The sequence below is a fragment of the Parus major genome, chromosome 7 (genome assembly GCF_001522545.3).
Source record: "Parus major isolate Abel chromosome 7, Parus_major1.1, whole genome shotgun sequence".
In the NCBI taxonomy this organism is placed as follows: domain Eukaryota; kingdom Metazoa; phylum Chordata; class Aves; order Passeriformes; family Paridae; genus Parus; species Parus major.
In genome coordinates, this window is record NC_031776.1 from 4,947,872 (window position 1) to 4,971,899 (window position 24,028).

Sequence of the window (24,028 nt, forward strand, 5' to 3'; positions counted from 1 at the left end):
TATCTCTTCCCCTCTTCCAAAGCTTTCTGTGTAGGTGCAGGTACCATTTTACAGGTATACTTTTACAGGTATACTTTTCCTCTTAGGACATGTGATGGCTCAGCTGTACCTGTGTCCCTTACCAGATCGGAAGCGTTCGTCCCTTGAGTTGGTGGATCGGGATTTCTGCTGTTTGGATACCGCAGGAGCAGCTTGGGAAGAGCCTGGGACTCTGTTCTCTGCTTGCAGGGATGGATCCACACCTGAAACACAGTTTATTTTATACAAACTCGGCTTTGAAAATACAGTATCTGCTCTCCATGTCTACATTGTTTCACTACCTTTGATACTTACTCAAAAATTCAACTGCTGCAAGACAGTACCTTTAAAAAGTGCTCATCTTCTACCTGCATTTTAATCCCATTCAATCTATACCCACCCTTTAATAGAGCAATACTCAGAAGATTCATATTTTACAAAAATGCTACAATTCTCTAATAAAACCTTTGCAGGTATTAATGTAGAGTTAATTCTGTCAGCTTCACCATATAAAAGCTCCCACTGTAATCTAAGTTGTCCGGGTGCTCCACGTACTCCTGAAACAATGACAGACCTTCCCAGCCTCACACAAGGTAACAAAAACAACAGGAACTGAGCCATTCTCTAGTTGTTTGCTCTGCACCTTATTAGAACAGGGCTCTGGTAACCCAGAGCAGTTGCTTACCTTTAGGCTGGCTAATATTCAGGAAGATGAATCTCAATTTTACATTGTAGCAAAACAGGAATAAAAAAAAAAATCAAAGGGGTTGACAGTAACCATTAAATATCCACTATCACTTCCTGATCCCCAAAATGAGCGGACCCCCTGCTGGCTCTTGATCTATCAAGGGCTATATAAATTTGGACTAGAAACTTCCATTTGCAATTTTATTATACATCCACACTTTCAAATGTAATGTAAAAAATCCAATGCAGTTGGAAGGTTTTTTGCATAATCCTAACATAAATTTAGCTTAGTGCTGTGTTTTACAATAAACTTTCCTCATGTAAGACCTACTGCATCAAGTTCACTGTATTTAACTCAGTCTCTTGTACCACACAGGGCTGAATATATCTTTCCTTTCACTCCTTCCTTCCCTTGAAGGGAATTCCTTATTCTTCCCATTTGCAGTCTTGTAGTAACTACAGAGCTTTGAAATCAGGACTTGTAAGAGTCCATTTTCCACTCTGTGATCCCCAGTGGGAGGAAAATAATCTGGAAAATGAGCTGACTGGTATAATCCATCAGCAGATGACAACCTGCATGTGGGATGTCCTGAGTGCAACCTGAGCACTTCTGCACCAATTGGCTGCACCAATACTTGGGGCAGGAGGAGAAGGTAAAAAGTGACACATAAGAAGAGTGTATGACCAACTCCAAAACCAGAACACTCTCCTCCTCTCAAGACTAAGATCAGATTTTTGTGAATCAGAGTTATTGTGATGAAGTATGTATAAGTGAATCTCAGAAGTTCCTTTAAAATTAGGATGAGGCATGAAATCCTTGGCACTGTTAGAAACAACAACTCAGTTTCTTCAGACTGTCTCCCTTCTTGCTTCCTCAAAGTAGGTTTCATATCATAGTGCAAAAATACCAACAGTGAATCTGAAAAGTGTCATTTTTGGGTAAAAACAGTAAGATAGCGCATCTGACTCTTAGGCCACATATCTATGTGCCAGTAAAATGCTGTTCCACGAGCTTGGTGAGCTTTTTCATTTATTCTCCTACTATGCAAACCACTACCTTAGCCTTTAGCAAAAGCAGATGGGTAATTAGGCCTAGTTTCCCCACTCACACCAACACCTTTACAGAAAAGACATATACTAAAGGCACTTGATCCATTATCACTGCATTTTCTCCATTTTTAACTTGCCCAAAGCTAGCAAGAATGAAGTCACCTTAAAGAGGATGCTTGTTCCAATTAACTGAACAATTTGCTTCTACAGGATGAAATTAATATTTGAATTATTCCTGTATTGGTCCATCCACAAGCACTGGGGAATTAAGACTAATACTGGCATTTCAAACAATTGTCATTTATACAAGTAAAAAATTATTTTACTATAAGAACAATGAAGAGCTGCCAGGACAAGGAAGATTCTCTGCTGGCATCACTGGGGAGGATAAAGATACCAGGTAGGTAGAGATCAAATTTCCAAAACATAATGTATTAAAGAGCTCTGTAGAGCAGAGAAGGGAAGAGGGAGACCAAAGAGGAAACTCCAGACTCTTTGTACATTATCAAATCTTTCTGCAGCTATTGAATTGGGTCTTGAAGTAAGAAAGGAACAAATTACAGCAGCCAGGTTCAAAGTGTGAAAAGAAAGGAAAAGGTTTGACAAGGCAGAAAATCCAAAAAGTGGAGGTCTGGCTTTGGGGCAGTTACTGAGTATCCAATCCTCATTCAAGATCACAGTTGAATGTTATCATCCTTTACTGTCATATCAGAAAATATAATCCTGCTGTACACACTTTTTTGTCTTCAAGATCCAAAACTAAGTGTTCAGCTCTTCCAGATTAGAGGGACTAAAAGAGGGTTTACCCAATGTAATTTATTTCCCAGAATAAGGTATTAGAAATTCAAGATATTAGAAATAATAAAGGTAACCAAAAGGCATTATCTTTTGACAATCTTCCATGATTCTGTAACATTTTGCTCTACTCAAGGAAGTAAATTCCAGCTCATAAGCTTCCACTTGAAGCCTATGAAACTATTTTAAGGGCATTAACACTTTCTGTTCAAGGAAGCATGAAAGAGCAGCAAAGAACACAAAAGCATAGAAGACACTTGTTATAAACTCAGTGAAACCAAATACAAGTCAGGATTTGGATCCAATTCAGAGAATCCAAACAGTGACTGAACCATTTCAATGAAAATACCCATAAGCAAGAGACACACTTATTTATACACTATGACAACCTGGTAAGCAGAACACCTACATGGCATTAGCTAGAACATGCATTTCTCAAAATAATAGTCCATTTTAAGCAGCAGTTCAGGAAGTGCTTCACAAGCAGCCCAGCACTCCTAATTTAAAAGGATGTGCACAGAATTGAAAAGGCACAGGAATTGCAATCTCTTGATATTTTGAGAAACTGTGAGCAATGAAGCTATAAACTGCTTTTTCAACTAGTCCACATGAACACATTACATTTTCACGTACCTCATTTAAACCAAATACACCAAGACCCAACCAAATTAGCCAATTAAAATTTGGACATCTTTTGATCACAGTCATTATAGCCATAGTATAAAGTAGGATTTTTAACTTTATAGCACCAAGAAAGGTACTTGTATGTTTTTCCTTTAAATTATAAGAAATTTAAAGGTTTTGGAGACTCCAAGACACCAGAGTAAGCTGCACATTCCTTAAACATAAAACTACAGATACTAAGTGCTATAAGGATATGTAAACTCATCCCACTCTAATTGAATGGGAGGGTGATTTGTGGGTACTTCTTACCCACAAAGACATAAAAACAAAAATCACAGTTAAACAGAATCATGGAGCAATCCAGGTTGGCGGGACCTTGAAGATCACCTGGTCCAGCCAGGAATAGAACATGTATGTATTCCTGGTAGCAGCAGAAACAGAGACATAAAACCATGAAAATGTAAGAAAAATAGAAGGATGGGACATGCCAGCCTCAACCAAAATTAGAGATGGTTTTGTCATCATTTTCTATTAAAATGAAGATTTGAAAATGGCTAACATTTCAACTTTGCTGGAGCAGAAATGCTAAGGAAGAAAAGAGAAGGATAATAATAAAAGAAAGTAATTTTAGAGTGGAATCACTCTGACACCAGAGGAGAAACAAAGTCACCCACCAAGGTGTTTATCCAGCACTAACTAAACCCAGTGAAATAATTTCCAGGGACTGCCCTGTAAAGCAGCACCAGAACACTAACTGTAATTTCAACCTCATTTACACAGCTGAAGAGGCAACTTGAAAATAACCAGCAACACTGTAAAAAGGTCAGTAAGAAATCAAGATAATCAGGAAACAACCATCACAAGGCAGGAGTTTTACTTGAGATACTGAAAAGGAAGCTTAAGACCATCAGGACAGGATACTCACTGTAAATGCTGCTTATTTTATTGTGTTATTTCTGAATGTTGTTACATCCCAGCTCTACCCACATTCAAAATCACCCTCTGCCATGTATCTGATGTTATCCATCACTCAGAAACTTCACCATGCAGCATGCCAGATTGCCTACATATATAATTAATTATTTCCTCAGAGTTTTATCTGTAATTTGCATGCAGAGGTTGACTGAGGAAGCCAATTACTGACTGTTAAATTTTACTTCATTAAAATAATTAATTACTGTTTAATGCTTGCTATTACTCAACATTTGTTTTTGATTTTGCACAGTGCACTTGGTTGGATCAGTGAAAAATAACTCGTTCCAGTTATTATTTCCATATAACTACACTATTCTATGGTTCCTAAGCTAAATCTTGACATTTTCACTAACTCTTCATCACTGCAGATTTAGAATTTTAGAATACAAAACAATCTACAGGAATGAGACTCTTGAATCACAAGATGTTCTGCTTAATTTTCCTGTTAATTGAAAATGTGCTTTGCAGCCACTTGTGTATTTTTCTGTTCAGCAAGCCCTCTGTGGGGTTGTTCAGCACTGTCTGGCTAATGATTTAGCTCCCCACAGATTCAGCTGTACAGTGCAGCAGAACATAGCCCAATGCATTTTACATGGTATTGAGAGAGCAGGAGTTTGCACATGATTAGTCTGTAGGTGGCAGTTGATGAGGTAAAACAGGGAAAGTTAAACTTCCAGAACTCAAACCTCTGGGCATGCAAGTACACTTTTAAGACATGAAGCTGTAGAAAGACATGATTTAGTGGTCCTGGGAATGTCAAATCATAGAGCAATAACTCAACAAATGTAAAATGCTGACATTCATCAGTCTGCAAAAACTTGATGGATACTGAATCCTATCAGGAATGCTGCAATTAAATTGTTAATGATAAAAAATTTCTGCAGGCTCAAAGCCTTTGGGACTCCCACACACTATTCTGAGCCATGCTGAAGCTGTGTCAATTAAGAAATTTCAAGTTAGAACTGGGTTAATGGAACATATGTCAGGAAACTGAAACAGGCAGTTAGCTTCATGTTTTAGGCAAATTTTATCTTTTTGCCAGAGCATCATTCTTTGTGCTCAGAGGCAGACAGTCTATTCATTTTTTCAGTATATTAAAGCTAGATCCCTGTCAGTTTAATGCTAAACTAGGCAGAAGTGGTAAAAAAAGACCAGGTAATCTGTTATTTCTTTGAAAATGTGGTGTCGAGCAAGTAGGACAAACCAAAGGATTTGCTGACTCATTAAGCTACTGCTTAAGGCGATTAAGGAAAATATAGCTGAACAAGGAGAAACATCTTTAAGCAGCTGAAAATCTAAACTTACTTTAACGAGTATGGGAGACAGAGTACTGGAGTTCTGTAAGCTATGCTTAAGAGTTCAGTACTTGAATATTTGTGCAAACAGCCTTTTGAGAGCTGACAAGGAAAAAATATGAAGTAAAACCCCCACTGTCAATAGAAAGGAGTGAAGGAAGAGTAAAGCAAAGGTGATGAGAGATTAAGCAAGAGACAGAAATCCAAAGACATGACTTTCTAGGAGACAAAATGCATTGACAGAATATTTCTAGTAATTGTAAATCCTTAGTCAAAATTCATACTTCACCTGTTCTCAGAATCTTTAACAAAGCTGAGTTAGAGGACATGGTATTTTGAACAGAAAATAGAGACAGTTCTTTCCAGAAAAATGGTGTAAGGAGGAAAAGCTGTGGCAGGTGAGGCTAGAGCTTGTTGCTGACTGTCAGTCATACTAAAAATCCAAACTGCTTCTTTGCAAGGAACAAGCCATTTTAAAGAGATGAATTTGGTTCTGCTTGGCCTACAGAGATTAAAAATTTGCTAAGGAAAAACCTACATCTATTCTTAAAAAAAAACAAAACAACACAAATAAAAACAAAAGCCACAAAAAATAAATCTTTGCTAAGAACCCCCATGATGAAATACCAGATTACATTCTGACTGTTCAACACTGTCTCAGTTTACAGTGTCTCGTTGCTTCTACTCACCTTGGTTTTCTTCTCTTACCTTAAAATCTGTCAAACTATTGAAAATTGGGGGATTATAGAACACCAAAGCTCAGTGGCAGCATAACAGCCCTAACCTCGAGTGATTTCAGTGTCCTAGTATAAAAATACATTTTAAAGAAAGTTGGCCACTTAGGTTTTGGCTGCGGACGATGAAGTCTGATAATAACCAGCTTCAGAAGTAATATAGTAAAAAATGTCAGTGCTTAGAAGAAACAGAGGGGGTGAGGGAGTGTGTGGAAATGGGTTGAGGCACAGGACAAATGCAAAAAACAGCACATTAAAGCATGAGAGTGAGGGCTACTGAGTATTTTAATTTAATGAAACCAGCCAGTTTGCTTTTAGCAATAACTATTAATCTCTAAAGTTATCTTAAAGTCTTAGACATAGTTGTCAAACTGAAGTTTGCTGACAAAAGTTACCATTTAACATTTCTTACAAAACTATAAAAAAAATATATTTCAGGCTTTTTCCTTGCTCTCCACTTCTCTGTGACAGCCATTCTGCTGGTTAGATACAATATCAAACACTATTATAATTAATCCTGTCTATTTAGTGAGAACTTTTCCATTTTCACAGATTTGGCACAGAGGTGTAACTTCCATGCAGTTTCTCACCTTGAATTAGTGGTATGTACCGTGCTAAGAGCTTTGCCCTCTTCTTTTCATATCCTTTTTGAGTGATGTCTCCTAAAGAAAAAAATAAATAAATACATGCTGTTTGGAAATTCTACATTTAAATCTTTGCATCAAGCACATTCTATTAGCAACATATTGGTGAAAGAGTTTAACAAAGCAAATTATGCAGGGAAAAACACACCAACAAAAAAGGCATTAATTACATATATATATATATGGATTCAGCCTACCTCTGGCCAAGCAGAAATCCTGCTGCTCAGTCAGATTTTACACAGAAGAATTCTTACTCTTTATTTTAAAATGATTCTCGTGTACTTTCCTTAATCCTTAAGGACTGTGTTTAATTTTTTACTTAATATTCTTAATTTCCTCAAATATCCACCTCACCCTTATATCAGAGAACACTAACAGACACAAAGTAATTTCTTTTTGCCATCCCCAACCTCCATCCAAGTGAATGTGCATCACTTAAAGCTACTGACATTCTCCAAAAACAAGCAATGGGAGTTCAAAGACATTGTTCAAAATAGGTAAGAAAAACAAATGCACATCCTGGAGTGCTTCAACCACTGCAGGTATTTCAAACTACAATTTGCCAGTTTTTTTTTAATAAACCCATGTAAATATTATACATAAAATTTGGACACAAGACAGAAGTTACCATTTTTCTAGAGCGGGAAAAAAAATTAGCAGAAGAAATACACAGAAATATAGTTTTTATTTATATATAGTATTATTATATCAAAATGAGAATTAGATCAAACTAAAACAAAGCACCACAAATGCCCAAGCAGATTTGTCTGCCTGGGAACAGGTAGTCAAAATGACAAACTACACTTTTTATGAAAAAAGGAAAAGGATACCAGAAGAGATGCATCATTTTCAGTTATGGGAGAAAAAAAACAATCCAATCCAATAAAGAAGGAGCACCATTAAAAATAACAGTTTTTCTTAAGCCAGAAGTAATTTGGAAGACTAAAGCTCAGCAAATTCTTTAAGGATCAATACTGTACCTTACACCAATGTGCTGCACTGTAATCCAAGTGAAGACATCAATTTGCACAGCTTCATAAATGCTCCACATAATCCTTATCCCAACCCTCAGTGCAGCTCATCCTCTGCCAGGTACCACCCAACTGCACAGGTAAGCCATGGAAGCACTGAGCACAACACAGGGCTGAACAGAGAGTCCAATTTAAACCAGAGCACTTCACATGCTGGCATTTGCTGCACTTGGAAATTCTTTCATTTTCCTGGAATGCTGACTTGAAGGACTTTCCTTCAATGAGTTTAAGCAAAGGATGAAGTCAGAAGCATTTCTGCTGCTTTCTGCAGTGCTGTGGCAGGTTGAGCTGTGCTGCCCAGCCAAGCTGGGCTTTGTTCCTCTCTCCAAAGCCTGGGGCTGGGGCTCTCTCCCTGACAACTGTTCCCTCCCTTGCCCCCAGAGCCTCAGGGGGATTTACCCATCATATGGGTTTTTTGTGATCCCTCATTTCTTCCCAAAAGAGCCACTTTGCCACATCTGGTACACTGGGGCCACAGCTGCTGTCATTTAGCCTCATTTTATCCTGAGTTACTGGATTACACAAAAGCAATCTGAGGTTCCTCGGCCTCAGCAAAGCACCTGGGGAGACTGCATAAAGCCAGACACTGGGCTGAGCTGTTAGAGCTCTGTTTGGAAGAGATCTTTACTTGAAATATCTTAAGTGTCATAAAATATATATAGTAAAATATGTCAGAAGTGCCAAGAAAATTAATCTAGACAGAGATGAAAGTGTTAGCATTTCTTAATATGATCTATTAAAATATATTCTTCATTAGTACACATAAGAATCTGTCATGCAGTTACACTGACTCTACCCAGGCATGGTTCTATTCCACCATGTTAGCACTAGACCTAACAGAATCCTAATGCTAAATTCACTAAATAGAATTGAGAATGGATCTGTGAGAGCATGGCACTTGCTAAAGACATAGAAATGGCTCCTGGTCCCCAGTTTGCAGAGCTCAAGAGCAGAAACATTTCTAAATGAACTGACTGTACATTAAACATGGATGAACCTAACCAGCTGGATCAGCTCTGCCAGATGAAACCTTTAAGAACTGCACTGTTTGGCCATTGGTGAGCACACTCACAATGACAGGTCCATCACCCTGACTGCAGAAATCTTTGCCAGTTCCTTCAGGATAAAGTCCTAGGCATGAGCACTGGCTTCTGCCTGCAGAGGTGGCTCCTGGAAAGCAGGCAAGCTGCCAGTCTAAAACATAAACTCACATGTCATCTGTAGAAGTATTAAAAGCATATCCCCCATGTTTGTGGGATAGGCTGTCATTGTATTTGAAAAGTTGGTGGAGGTGGAAGAATCAATTCAGCAGACATCCTTGCTAATTCCACACTGTAAACAACCTTTTAAATAAAGCCCCTGAAGATGAACCAAAGATCAAAATACAAATCCTTTACGATAAACTGTAGAAATTTTGGAAAAGATGGGAGAAGGTTAAGGAGCAATTTCAGAAATTAAACAGTCTAAAGAAAACAGGAAGTGGTTTGGGACATATTTTCTCCATATGCACACCTGTGAGCATCAACCTGGGACACACAGGTGTGCCACCAAAAAATTCTGCCCGTGACAGTTCAACAATCACTTTTATTTAACCCACAAGCTTTTATCACCACCTAAATCTAGGAACCAGAACAACTCCTCCAAACCTACTACTAGTACCCATTCCCAGATGTGGTTACCTGGTACATGTTCTCCAGATACTACATTTGTGTAAATCAGGCAAAAGCCAAACAGATTGCCTGATCAACAGGCAATAAAGGAAGTAGAAGAGGAAAATCATTACTTGCAATCAAAGAAAGTTTTGTCTCTCCAAACTATACAGCAGCCAACACTTACAACCATGACTGAGATATGGGCTCTGGTAGGTCTGTGCCTACCGTATCTGATAGGTCAACTGATACCTTAATTTAGTTTGCATATTGAGCTAAGTGAAGTGTGAAAACATCTTGATTGGAATCTTTCATATTACAGGAATCTCTTTAAAATGGAAATGACATCTGATCACTTCATATGGTGATGCAGTTAACTAAGCCAATAGAAATTCTATTTCAAAACCCCTATTTGAAACATCCTGAGAATATCACAAAGCCTTTGTGTCACAATTTGACATCCATGACCTCAGGACCAGGCCAACCAGGAATTTTGTGGCAAAATTAAAATAGGGATGGGTGTGACAAGGATATCTGAAAAGTAAGAGTTTAATGGCAAACAAAAGGGAGCAAAAGCCGTACACAGCACAGGGATGATCCTCAAAGACCTGGTAGTGGGTCAAACATCACAATATATATAACACAAGTAATCAATCATGAATAAGAACCACAAACACTACCATATATGTCAAACATCCAATCATTAATGAGAACTCAAAACATAACCTGATAGAGAACTACATATTAACTATACTCACAGTCCTGTTCTCTTTGCTATAACCTAACTAGATGTTTCCTATGGCCTTAAATCAATTGTTAACTCAGGTTGGCCAACTCCCACACCCTTGAAGCAGTATTAGAAGTTTAGCATGATTTCACTGAAAATGTATGTTACTGGTAATTCTTAATTTGCAGCAGGACTTGCATCCCTTTGAGGGAATTTAAGTTATCAAAGTTCAAAACTTGTGTGATGTAAAAGTGGCAGCATGGACATATACAACTATATAAATGCAGAAATTCCTTAAACCTTTGCACATACAACAGAATCAATGAAACATCAAGTTCTAGACCTTAGGAAAATACTGACTAGCTAATTATATGTATCTTAATGACAGAAAGGGAATGAATTTGACCAATATGTTAATTGCAAAAGATACGGTCTTTCACTCTGTTCACAATTACACGGTGGGACTATATTTTACTGTACCATTAACTGCCTATTAAATTGGGGAAGGAATTAGCAAAACCAATAAATTTAGTTTGATCAAGCCATTAGACATTTTGCAATTAGCAAAGCAATCCAAAGTAACATTCAGAATTAGAAAATTTGAAATTAGAATAATAAAATTCTATTCTTACACATTTACATGTCACCTTTTCACCTTGAAGTTTCAAAGCAGTTGCAGGACAAAGACCCAGCTTGTATTTTAGGACTTAAAAAACCCAAGGGGGGTGAATCCTGCAGTTCAGAGAGGATGTACAAAGTCAGTGCATTCCAGGTTATTGTGTTCCATACAACCCCTACTTGTGAGCTGCATGTGTACGTAGGGAGAAGACAGAGCTGCTCCTTTTAAAATCTGGAAGTGCCTGGCTTAAACACTCATTTGCTTCATCTGCCAGGAGTCAGCATTTGACAGCATGAAAGAAGGTTAAATAACTGGATCACAAAAGCAGCCTTAGCAGCAGTTTCTAGGCTCAGTTAAGCCAAATTAATGACTTGTTCCTCCACTGCTGTGGTAAATCCTTAAGCTTGGTCTACAGGGAGACAGGAAAAGCTCTAACTCTACCAGTTCCCCTCTACGCTGCTGGAGCTCCCTGCAGCACACAGACACAGACTGACAGATGCCAGTTATAGTACACCTGGGGGTGAACAACATCTATCACACCAGCTACCACTTCCAGTTCTCATTATCACAGAATGAGAATATCAAGGTTGGAAAAGACCTTCAAGATCATTGAGTCGGTGATCAAAAATGCTATTTCAAAACAACCAAAATTACAGTGTACTACAAAAATAAAAACACTCAGAGATTCTGTTTGTCACTTCCTAGATACATCAAGGATAAAATATCAAAGTAGAATAACTGTCTGACATGTAGTAAACAACTATTATAATGAATGAGACCAGAAATAATTGCCTGAACCAAGTCATTCTATAGTATCCCCCAAAAATTCCATGAAAACTGCCTCTGATGCAAATCTCGACACAACCAGGAATGGAGGAATCATAAAGAAAAGCCTTTCTAAAGCACAGTTTCTTTTCCTTTCACATTCTTCATGGACTTATTATATAAGGCAAAGTGATTAATTAACCCAATGAAGATACTTCAGACTATTAAACTTGTATGAAGCTTTATTTTTATGGTGTGTTTTTGGATGTCAGCAACACTGATTTTTTATTTTTTTTTGTCCTCCACTAATATGCAAGAAGTTAACCCATCAGCCACAGATATTTTACAAGAAAAAGAGCATTTCATACTTACTACTTGCAAAAAGCTTGTACTTAAATTTTGGTAGCAACCACAAAGACCACAGCAAAGGTGCCATTTAGGCATGATGCACCACACTGAAGACTGAAGCGGACTGATACAAAAATCTATGACCATGGAAATATCCAACTCATTTATGAGACCATGAAAATCATTTAAAAACACACCAGCAAACTCCAAAATACTCAAACAGCATCACAACACTCAAAATTCACCAAGTATGTTAAAAATGTACAATGAGAAGGCCTGTAACCTGCAGTGTTTACTCCATACACAAGTTATTTCAATTTGTAAACTATGAAACTTTTTCAATGAACTTCTAGATCTGGGTTTCAGATTTGATTAGTTTCCTGGCATGCCAATACCATGCCCTCAAATGCACTATAAAACCATGCTTTTAGGGAAAAGATTTACAGTTAATCTTGAAATAACTGGGGTGAGGGGGGTGGCTACTGGGCAAAATTTTATGGTGAATGCTGGCACTTTGACTTTTTAAAATAAAACATTGGCATATTAAAAAAAACAACAAAACACAACCCAAACTTCATCAGTATTAATGTTGAAACTTCATAAATAACATAACACAATATAATTTTACTAATAAATCAGACCTCACTAATATATTGGGTGCACATAAGTCATCTGACATGATCACAAAGAATCAGATGAATGATTCAGAGATCCTGGCTGAACTACAGGATGATAAACTGAAAAAAAAACCAAACCAAAAAACAAACCAGCTGAATTATTCACAGAAGGAGGCAGCAAAGCAAGCCAGCTGGTGCACACAGACATCCTCTCATGGCAGGAAAAAAACCCCATCAATCCCTATTAGAACCAGAACAGTTAAGTGCTTGCACCCTTGAGAAGCCCCAGCATGGGTCCGTCCCTGTGCTGGTTAAACTTATTTACAATTAATTTCCAGTTGCAACACTACTTATTAAGTGTATTTTCTGATGAAATGGAGCTCTCTCTGAACAGCATGAACCAAATGTTGGCAACAAAATGATGAGCAGGGAGGTTGGAGCAGATGACCCACTGTGGTCCCTTCCAACCTGGCCCATTCCTTGATTCTGTGGTTTCTGCCAACTGGACCTTTTTTATCTGTTAAAAAGAGCCAAAGGAAAGCCAGGTTTGGCTGCAGTCTCAGATGCTCAAGCCCCCAGCCAGCACCTGTTTGAGGCTGAATGTAACATGCTGATCCCAGGCTGCTGCCAAGGCAGGGGCTCAGCAGCAGTATTTTCTATGAAGTAAGGTTTGTTAAAACCTTATTTGTGAAATGCAGCTTTATCACAACAAAGTATTGAACACAAGAATAATTTTAAAATCAGCTGCTTAAGAACAAATCATGTTTGGGAGAAAAAGGTGAACCAATTCCAGTACATATCAAACATGTTTCCAGAATGTCCCATGCAGTGATACCCATAATCAAAGGCCTGAAAAATACTTTTTTGCAGTAACATATTCTTACCAACATTAATGATGATCTGGAAGAGACAGATTGGCAGTATCTTAAGTCACTTATTCTTCTTTACCACCTGTGCCTAATCTTTGCAATTGCTCTTTCCCAAAATATGCATATGGATATGGATTCTGTCCTCCATCTTTTGATCCTATATCCACGTATTTGATGTCATTGCCTCTAAATGTCCTTACCAAGCCACTTGGTTATTTACCTCTACTAATTCTACTGTAAGATAAAAAGTATTTGATAGTCAATTGGATGAGAAATATAAAGCGCCATTAACTAGACCAAACCTGAGAAATCTACTAAAAATGCTGCCACAGGGGAGGTGGTCACATTTATTGAATCAGAAAATGGATTGGAGAGAAGGGGCCTTACAGCTCATCTAGTTTCAATATCCTTCTATGGTCACACTTTACACTAAACCAGGTAATTACTTATAATTTATAGTTATTATATAATGAGTGTTATAATACCCACAATATTATTAAAGTACTATAATTTACTATGATAATAAAATTAATATAATTTATAATTCCCTTGTTGAGGTCATATCATTAAACTGCTTTTCAATTCATTCACAGTAACTTCTTACCTTTCCAGCTTCTTACTATCACATCACTAACTGCAATATATCTATTTTTGTCCTGTATTCCCCCATGGGAGTTACAGTCCATGCAAAAACCTGTATTCTCAAGTCTTCCCTATTCACATAGGCTGACCTCCTCCTGTCCTAGGATATCTATTTCTTGCCAAATTACACCTCTGGTTTTCTGGTGGCCAATTTCTTACTCTTTTGAGTCTGGGAAACAGATAGAAGACAGAAAAATACCAGTAAATTATTCAGAAAATCTGTACTAGAACAACCATGAATGTCAGACAGGCAACTCAGTTTAGGTTTTCCTTTTCCTCCTCTCATATGTGATCTCTCTATGTCCACACCACGGATATTCACTGAGGGTTTACGTCAAATCTGGTGTGCAGCTTTGGTGCTGTCATTAATGCCAGCACTGCTGAATGGTCACTTAAATGTGCTGAAAACTCTGTCCATCATGAGGGTGGCTGAGCAGGAATGCAGCAGCAGAACTGTGAGAAACAGAAACAGGTAGGCAAAGGGTGTGGATGCAATGGGAAGAAAGGACCTGCTCCCTTTTGGATGCCCCAAAAACAACTGCCGACGACACATTCTTCACCAGGCCCCTCAAAAACCCACAGCATTAACAAAGCTTCAATTAAACAAAAAGTTTCAACAAAACCTAGTTTCAAGGAAGCAACAAAACACCAAAGTTCTTCCACTTGACACCAAACAGTTCTGCTTTCCTCAAGCTCTTCCATTACAAGCAGCTTTTACCACCACAGCTCCTTAACACTGAGCACTATTAAGTAACTACAAACCATTTAATCACTTGGAATCTCTTTATTGAGATAAAAAGATTGCAAGCAATTCCCTTAAAACAATATTCATCTATGAACTTTGGAAAGTTCACGTATTTGATGCCTCAACAGTGAAGGCCAGTACAAAAAACCCACCAATGCAGTGCTACCCAGTACTAACACACCACACTGAGTGTCCAGAATGCAAACTCAAACTATTACACTTACAAATACTGGAGTACAAAAATACCAGATTTAAGCTTATCCATTCAAGTCCAACAAAGACCCTTGCGTGCAAGTAGTGGGAAAATCTACATGACTACATTTATTTTTCAGCAAGACCCATGACTCATTCAGGGCACTGAGGAGACATTGTTCAATAAACAGAACATTGAATAGGTATCTGTTTTGTTTAATTCTTTTGCCAAGAGAGAAAAGGCTTCAGAATGCAGGAGCTCATGAACAGGAAGGCCATGGATAAAGGCAGAGATTGGTGGTACTTGTGAAGAAGTTACCACCTGTTTCAACTTTCTCAGCCTAAACCAGAAAATCCCCAATTGTTTATACTCAAAAGTCTTATTCAAACATGTCACAGTACGAAAAGTCACCTAATCCTGAATTCAGATCTAGTCTGAGTGTGGATTTATTTCCAATCTCCTCCAAGATCATCAAGCAGCACCTCTTGCTGGTGTTGAAACCTGGTAAAGCAGCAACAACCTGCTGGATGCTTGGGACTGGATGCAGGACAGAAAGCAGGACCACCCAAGGTCTTCAAAACCAAACCAAGCCACCAAAAAAAACCTCAAAAAACCCCAAACCCAAGAAGAGACACTACTGTTCACACTGAAGTCTGCACCTTTAAATATCTGCTTTCACCTTGCATAAATCTGCATTAAAACAGTTTCAAGACACATGCAGAATCAAGCAATCTACTGATGTTTTTTACTCAATCTCCTGCATTTAAACTGAGGCAATTGGAATATATATATATATATATATACACATCAGTAAAGAACTGTTACTCCTTTTCCCACAACTTTGCCTGAAAGACCCTTCACTTCAAAGTTATAATAACTTGGAGGGAGAGGATCATATTTTCCATTCCAAGGGAGGCTCCTGCTTTCCTTAGCAGACCCCTATCTTTCAAACCAAGACACCTCCAGAAGAATAAGATTGAAAACAAGAAATTCTCAAGAAATCTCAAGAAATTCTATTAATTTCAGGCTAATACAACATCCCTAAAAAAATTCTCCAACTCACTGCAGGTGGGAAAGGGAAAAAAAAAGTCATTTCAAAGTCAGTAACTCTGTATGCAGATTTTCCTTAGGATCCTGTTGTTACCTTCTCTGTTGTGAGCAAAAAAAAAGTTCACTACAAAAAAAGTTCACTACAAAAGCCACCAGTAAAGGCCCTTCCTGCAGAAGCTGGAAATCAGCAATGATATTAACATGGTGTCAAGATCCAGTAAGATCTACTGAAAGGTCAAAAGAAGGTTAAAGGCGTCAACACAACATTCTCATGTCAAATTACATATTCAGTGCTTAATTCTGTGTGTATTCCTCACTTTCAATAGCCCTCAAGACCTGCTGCTCAGAATCTCTTTATAAACTCATGCATTCAAGATTCTCCAGAAGTGTCATGTGAAAGCCTAGACAAAAGAAACTTTCTTGAAACACCTAAAAAACCCTCAAGATGAGTCTCAAAGGTGTAACACCAATTCCTATGAAGATAGTAACTGGATTTCCTTTAAACCTAAGTTTTCCTCAGTCTCAAAATGCAACCCACTCGCATTTACCATAAACACCAATTGCTAATTCCACTAAATACATATTACTTCACTGTTACTAAAAGTGTCTACAAACTGACAAATCTGCAGAAGTTACACTATCACCAGGTTTATCATCTGAAGGTAATATGTAACCATGATTTTTGGGGGGTTTGGCAGGTTACCCTCCCCTCTGGTCACAATGTAAAAGCATTGTGCTTACAGAAATATCTCTATTTAAATTACTCTGAACTATGTTTTGCTGAAGATATTTTAACTAATTACAAAACAGCAACATTAACTTCAAGTGAACTGTCATACCATCCTTCTAGCCCAAAATTTGGCAATGGTCTTTACACAGCATCAGGTAACAATTTCACTGCAATCATTCTCCCAAATATGACACCCACTGATGAGGGCCACAAAGTAAGTTCTCAAAAAATTAAGTTTTGCAGCTCACAAAGTAAGTTTTGCAGCTCGTAGCTTCCCTTATGAAAGGACATTGAGAACCTATTTCATGTGATGAACACAATTTTGATAGCATCAGTACTGCATGAGTCATCAATCGATCTCACAGTCCCCTTCCATCACCCCGGGGAATTATCTCATACCCATTCAGAACCTCTCTTTTTTTTGCAGTGTCAAAACATTGCTTGTTTGAACACTGCAAGGCTATCTCTTGTAATGAGTCAGTTTATTGGGCTTCCCAAAATGCACCAGCTGCACCAACATGTGACTGCAGCGCTGCAGAGTACAGCTCCAAGTTGAGCATAAAGTGTCTATCAGTTCACTTTTAACAAATATTCACTAAAGAAAGGAAAACCCTCCAAAAAACCTCGTGGGTTATTATTATTAGTGCTGAATATTTTGGACAGAGTGCATAAAACCAAGAAAAGGGTGTTTCCACAGAGAAGAAATCTACCTGTTTGTAGCACAATAGTGGCTAAAATGCCCTAACCCAAATAAATAGTACAAGTAGCCCTGATGTAAGAGCTTGCACATGGAAGATACATGGAAGATGATGTAGGGCACAGAAAACATGTAATGATCACAAGAACAAGTTGTCAGTTATTAGCTATTCACAAGTTTTGTACATTTAAAATGATTTTTAATTTTTTTTCCCCTCTGGATGCAGTCCAGGGAACACTGGTCCTGCCAGGAAGAAGGAGCAGCAATATAGCAGCTGTCTAAGTACATACTCAGCCACCGAGTTTGTCAAATCTAATTTATATGGCTTCCATTTTAAATAAAAATACCAGACTATTTATTTCTTACTACTATTTACCATTTTCTGGTTTCACTAAGCATTCTGCTACTCCTCTTCTGTCTCAACCAGCCTGTAATCACCTCATCCCAACTATCCTGCTACAACTCTGCAATACAGACTTCTCACAGTTTAAGAGCCATATAACTTTGCAAGGATAAAAGTAACATACAAGGATTTATATACAGATATTTTATAATTTAAATTATTATTTATAATCTTAATTTAAGATTAGAATATTGAGCTACAAGCAAATACAGAATATGTCTGTCAAGGAAGGCGTTTATAATTTTGCTGGGGTTGTGCCACAAGTTACTTACATTGTAATTAATAATGAGGTAAAAATCAAATAAAAATCAATTCCACTGGAAAAGGGCAACATCCATAGTGATACCTTTTCCAGATCTTTGTCCCAGCCCCTGCCTCCTGTAAACACCTTAGGTATACTTAAGGTATTCCCAGCACCTTAAGTTCTTCTTTCAATTAGCAGAATCTAAACATTCTGAAGGGCAAGTGAAAACATCTTCTGATACTAAGGGAAGAGTCTCATTTGCTAGTGGCCAGTCTCAGGCACTGATAAATTGATGTCCTGTGGACATCAAATCAGAGCCCTGTCAATACCTGCTAAAGCCCAAATCTGAAGAAAACTATGACTTTGCATTTATTTAGGCAATAGTTGCTGATACATCTAATCCTGGCTTCACAACTGTGAGAAGTCTAGAATCACAAATATGATTTGTTCTCACCGCTAAATTCATCAGAAGAGTCTCTTGTTTAAAAACACCCATTTCCTTAACACATTCCTTCATCTGTTGCACGATCACACTGGTTGATTACCATAAGTAATGCTTTTAAACAGACCAGTTTATTAAATTATTCATGAAAAGTAAGCCAAACCCTCTCTAACAAGGAGGCTGAAGATGGAAAGTGAGCACAGGGACAACAGCACCATGGCCTTGATTCCTGTGCTATTGCTCAAACCGGTATGGCCAGCCACAGATCTGGATCTCACCACCACAGAATATATTATTTCTCAGTTTACCAAACTGCTCAAGGCAGACAAACACACGGCAAAAATACAATACACAAACCCACAGCAGACAAACTAATCTTGACCTCACTGGTGTTTCTGTGTACACAGTCAGCTGAGATTATGTAGAGTCAAACTGGGAGGACCTCCAGAGTGAAGCTCTTAACATGCTTGCACTAGACCAAGGCTGGGGAGGGGAGACAGGGAAAAAAACCCAAGCTCCTGCCAGGAGTGATTCTGGGGTCATCTGCTTGACTCTTAAGAAGTTTCAAGGTCATGCATTTTACTACACAGACATCTAACCAAGAGGCAGTAGAAAAAAGGCAAAGAGCAAGAATGAGCATCCCCAAGCACAACCATTTTAATTCAGCCTCAACTAGCTGTTTATAAAGTTTAAGCTTCTTCATGATTTTTACTTAGCAAATGAGAGCTTAGGTAAAAAAAATTACAAAAGATGCTCACACCTAAATTTGCTTTTTTCAAATACTGTTTTTGAAGGAAGAATGAAGAAAAAAATCTTTAGTGAGCTGCCATCTCTGAAAACTCTGAAAATACTCTAAATAATCTTTGCAAGGTGAAGTAACTCCCACCAAATACAAATCATACACAAACATCTGAAATGAGAAACTTCAGTAATTTTGTTAGACAACACTTAATTGCCAACAAAAGTTTTGTGGTCACAACACCTTTTCTTAACCCTACCAAACTGTGTGCTTCCACAACATGGACTGTCTGACATGCTTCCTTTGCAACCACACATTCTGGTGCTTTCTAAGCATTTCTTACTCTTTATAATGTCAGGCAGAAATCTCATCATGTGGGACTTTGACAGAACTCCACCATAACACACAGGCAGCTGGTAGATATGGAGCTGAAGCCCCTCCAGTTATATTCAACCCACCCCCCAACACAGGTTTTCATTTCTCCATAAGCAAGTAACTTCTCAAACATGATTTGATAAAATGCTGAGCTGGCTGGTATTTTCCCTGGATCTGATGAATCCCAGATCTGTGGGACACAAACATACTGATTATGATTTATGGGAGCTTTCATATTTCGAGTTCTAGGACAAAATGCTGCTACAATCAGCAAGTCCTACGTTTTATTTGAGGCTGGATCCACAACAGATTGAAGGAACAGCCGTACAGATACAGGCAGACGCTGAAAAAATTTATTTCGGGTATGGATTCATGTTGCAGCTGAGCTGAAGTATTGGCACCCTCTTTCACTCTTCTGCCCTCAACCCAATCCAGCTCTGAGGCCATATGGCTCTAAGTAGGAAAAAGGAAAAAATAAAAAAACATTAAAAATTTGAGCCACGGTGAATTATAACAAAAAGTCAGAAAAGATGACTATTTGCATCTGTCTTCATAATAATAATAACAATAATAACTATTAGTATCTTTTTAGTGTCCATAAACAACAAATCCTACAAGAGGCAGATTTTTGACAGACATCACTGGCATCCAGAACATTGAACAAAAACTCCCTGCTAGATGAGGCCCAACTGGATTCACCTGGTGTTGGAATTCTCTTCAAGTTCTTAAAGGGATGTACACAGAGATTATCAAATAGAAATGTCTTGACCTTTAGAAGGTAACAACAGACATAAAAGATTAAGAGCTGCTTCTTTCTTCACTGAATTGTAAATCACAGATACCCACTACAAGGCACAAGCTTCCACACAGGAAAACAATAACAACAACAACAAAAACCCACAGAAGCTTAAAATCTTTGTGTTCTGTGGAGCACTGCTGAGGAAACAACATCTTGAGAAAGAAGAAAGGTCATAATGAAGCAGTGAGCAAGTGATAGAAGGATATGATGATGATTTGGAGGCTTTAATTATTCAGTCACACGTTTCAACTTGGTCCCCTGAATTCTGCATTGCAGAACTGCTTTGTTAGATGTCTGCACAGAATTACATACTGTATTTCACTGCACACCATGGTGGGGTAACAGTTGGACTCTATGAACTCTGAGGTCTTTTCTAGCCTAAACAATTCTATGATTTTTGCATTTGGATCTGCAATCATCATGCCAAGAAAACTCAGGTGAATGCACCAAATTTATGTTTCCTCGAGAGCTACAAACCTTGTGCCAAGAAACTGTCAAATACTTTGATACTTATTCCAAGGTAAATACAAGGGTTCTTAATAACCAAATGACTGTCATGTAATCAAGAGAGACTGATGTTTTCCCTCTCATTTGCATAGAGGTATATTAAAGTCTCTCAGTAACAGAACTGGGTGATACATCTGTAACCCAGCTGTATTTAATGTCATCAAGCAGACATCTTCTTTAGTCCAAGAGATGCCATAGCCCATCCTCAATGAAATCACATTTAACAATAGTCAATTCCTTTAAAAACCAAACTAACCCAAAGATTAAAAATCTCCCCAACAGCACTTTAACTAGCAAATGGAAAAGACAGTCACTTCATGATCTCAGGATTGGCAGAGCTTAATTTAGGTCTAGGGGAAGGATAGGGAGGTAGAACATAGGATAATATTCAATGCTAATTTTATAAAGGTCTATTTACTTCATAAATGTGCATTTATAATTTTAAGGGAAGCTTATCTTTGCACAAGAACACCTGGAAGAAAATGTATTTCCTTTAATTTTCTTAATGTACAGGTTGCCATCATACTTTTGTTCCTCACCAGGTTTTAACCTTCCTTGCCAAAGCAAGATATAAAAGAATAACAAGACTTCTACTCTAACACAAGGATGAGATTAATTTAAACACTGGTTAACTACAGCAGAAATCCATAAGACAACCAATAAAAGCCCCAACCACCTAACTGCCTGAATTTGAAATTCTGCTTTGATGGGAAATGAAATTAATGACCTAGCAATCCCAGTTTTCTTGGTTTAGAATCTTCTATTTCCTCACAGTGATAAAGGTAACAGAATAGTACATGCAGTCCTTTTTTCTGCAAGCCTTTAAGTGCATCATCATCATGCTTAAGCTGGAAGCCAGAGCCAACAAAATAAGACTGGATGTCCTCACTGCTCACAAAACTGTTTCATTAGAAATAGCTAAAGGTAAGAAGTGTGAGTGAGGATGCTCTCAGCTAAGATTAGATACCTTGCTTACCCTCTTATGTTCCAGAAGGCAGGAAAGAAAAAAGAGGAAGGAGGAACAGCAGGATAAAAATGATGGAAAATGAGTACGATGAGGGAGTGGGAAATGAGAGCAAAAGGGAAGGCACATTACAGATGAAAACCATTGCAAATCGTACTGTTCCACTGCTACAACAGTGCTTTCTAACATGGTTGCTAGTATTTTAGGTCAACTCAACAAGAGCTTTTTAACCAGCTTCTTACTACCTTCCAAAACAGAGGGAGGAAAAAAAAAACAATCTCCTGTGATCATCCAGCATATCAGACATGGCAAGAAAAAGAAAATGGGTCAATTTGTTTTACCCTCCCAATGCAGAAAGGTTCAGAGGACTCTTGGTGCCCAATGTGAGGCCTGAGGTCATTGAGAGGAAAGGGTGAAAATGGACTAACAGTCCCTGGGTAACCTGTTTTTATGTGTTGAGTATGGAAGGCTCGCTAAGCAGCACCATGTGGTCTAGCCTAGCCTGGTTTGGTTGGCACATGGGTTTGGCTCCAGGAAGAGGGAAAAAGGCCAACTGGCAGCATGGAGGAAGACAAATTTGGGCAAGACACTTCCAGTCAGGTAGAGAAGTTGCCTGTGGGAGTCCATCATGTGGATATCCATGTCCCAGAGAGTCAAAGCACTGAAACAACAAACAGGTCACAAATAGATATGGACTGTGGAGACAATGGAGAGCTGTTCCTAGCCCAATGGGCCCATGATGCCTCAGGCCAGCAGGGAAGGGATGCCACCTGTAGGTGGGCAGGAGATGGAGGAGCGGATTCAACCATGAACAGTATCTCCCATGACTGTGAGATATGTGCCATGATCAAGCAGGCCAAGCAGGTAAAAATCCTATGGTATGGTGGGCATTGGTCCAAATACAGGTACGAGGAAACCTGGCAGATTGACAACATCACACTGCCCCAAACCCACCAAGGCAAGCACTATGTGCTCACGATGGTAAAACCCACCATGGGATGGCTGGAGACCTACCCTGTGCCTCATGCCACTGCCCAAACACCATCCTGGGACTTGAAAAGAAGGTCCTTTGGAGGCATGGCACCCCTGAGAGGATTGAGTCAGACAACAGGACTCACTTCAAGAACAGCCTTATAAACAGCTGGGCTAGGGAACATGGCATTGAGTGGGTGTACCATATCCCTTATCATGCACCAGCATGCACCAACTGAGAAAGCTGAACAGTGCAATGGACTGCTCAAAACCAGCTTGAAGGCACTGGGCAGAGAGACTTGCAAAAATTGGGAGCTGCATTTACTAAAGCCCACCTGATTAGGTAATGCCAGAGGCTCCACTAACTGAGCTGGACCTGCCCAATCTGAACCCGTGTGAAGAACAGAGATAAGGCTCCAGTGGTACACATGAGAGGTATCCTGGGAAAAACTGTTTGGGTTAATTCTGCCTCAGGCAAAGACAAACCCATCTGTGGGGTTGTCTTTGCTCAGGGACCAGGTTGCACCAGGTGGTGCAAAAGGATGGAGAGACATGATGCATCCCTCAAGGAGACCTTGTTTTAGGGTGAACCACCTGTCACACTGTGCCTGTAGCTAAATCTAGGTATATGTATAAAATTGGGGCAATGCGTGTATGTACTTAGTTTAAAAGTTTAAGTTTGATGTAGCATGTTGGTATGGGAAAAAATTCAGGGTGGACAAGGTTAGAATCTTTTTTTTTTTCCCCTCTCAGGGAATTTTCTCCCACGTACTGCCTAAGAGATTTACCATCAGTACTTAGGAGAGACAAAAGATGTAGCCAAGGAAGAGGGGGAGGACTGCAGCTGGCTGCACTCTTGTAGCTGAGGGGTTTTCCTTGGGAAAGGTGTGAGATTTTGGCTGGGGAGTGAGGGGCTGGGCTCAGCTCCTCACTAGCTCTCGGGATCAGAGGGGACAGCCTGAAGGACATCAGCCAGGTGCCCAAACCTGCGGGTGTTAATGTGTGAGAACAAGATTTACTCAGTTCCCATGGGCATTTGGCAAGCCCCAGGTACAATCACACAATTAACAGTTTCTGTT

The 24,028-nt window shown here is 38.8% G+C and overlaps 1 protein-coding gene across 6 annotated transcripts in view; it reads right to left on the reverse strand.

The window, feature by feature from the left end:
- The window catches only part of DIP2A (disco interacting protein 2 homolog A), a 73,751-nt gene that overhangs the window by 44,272 nt on the left and 5,451 nt on the right, over positions 1–24,028 (reverse strand). For all 6 annotated transcript variants that reach the window (XR_001522871.3, XM_033516021.1, XM_033516020.1 and 3 more), the window contains exons 2-3: positions 6,769–6,840; positions 123–242 (exon numbers count right to left, since the gene is read on the reverse strand). Coding sequence is in view for 5 of the 6 variants with exons in the window: in XM_033516021.1 (XP_033371912.1) it covers positions 123–242; positions 6,769–6,840 (192 nt within the window). In the remaining variant the exon portion in view is untranslated. The remainder of the gene's footprint in view (positions 1–122; positions 243–6,768; positions 6,841–24,028) is intronic.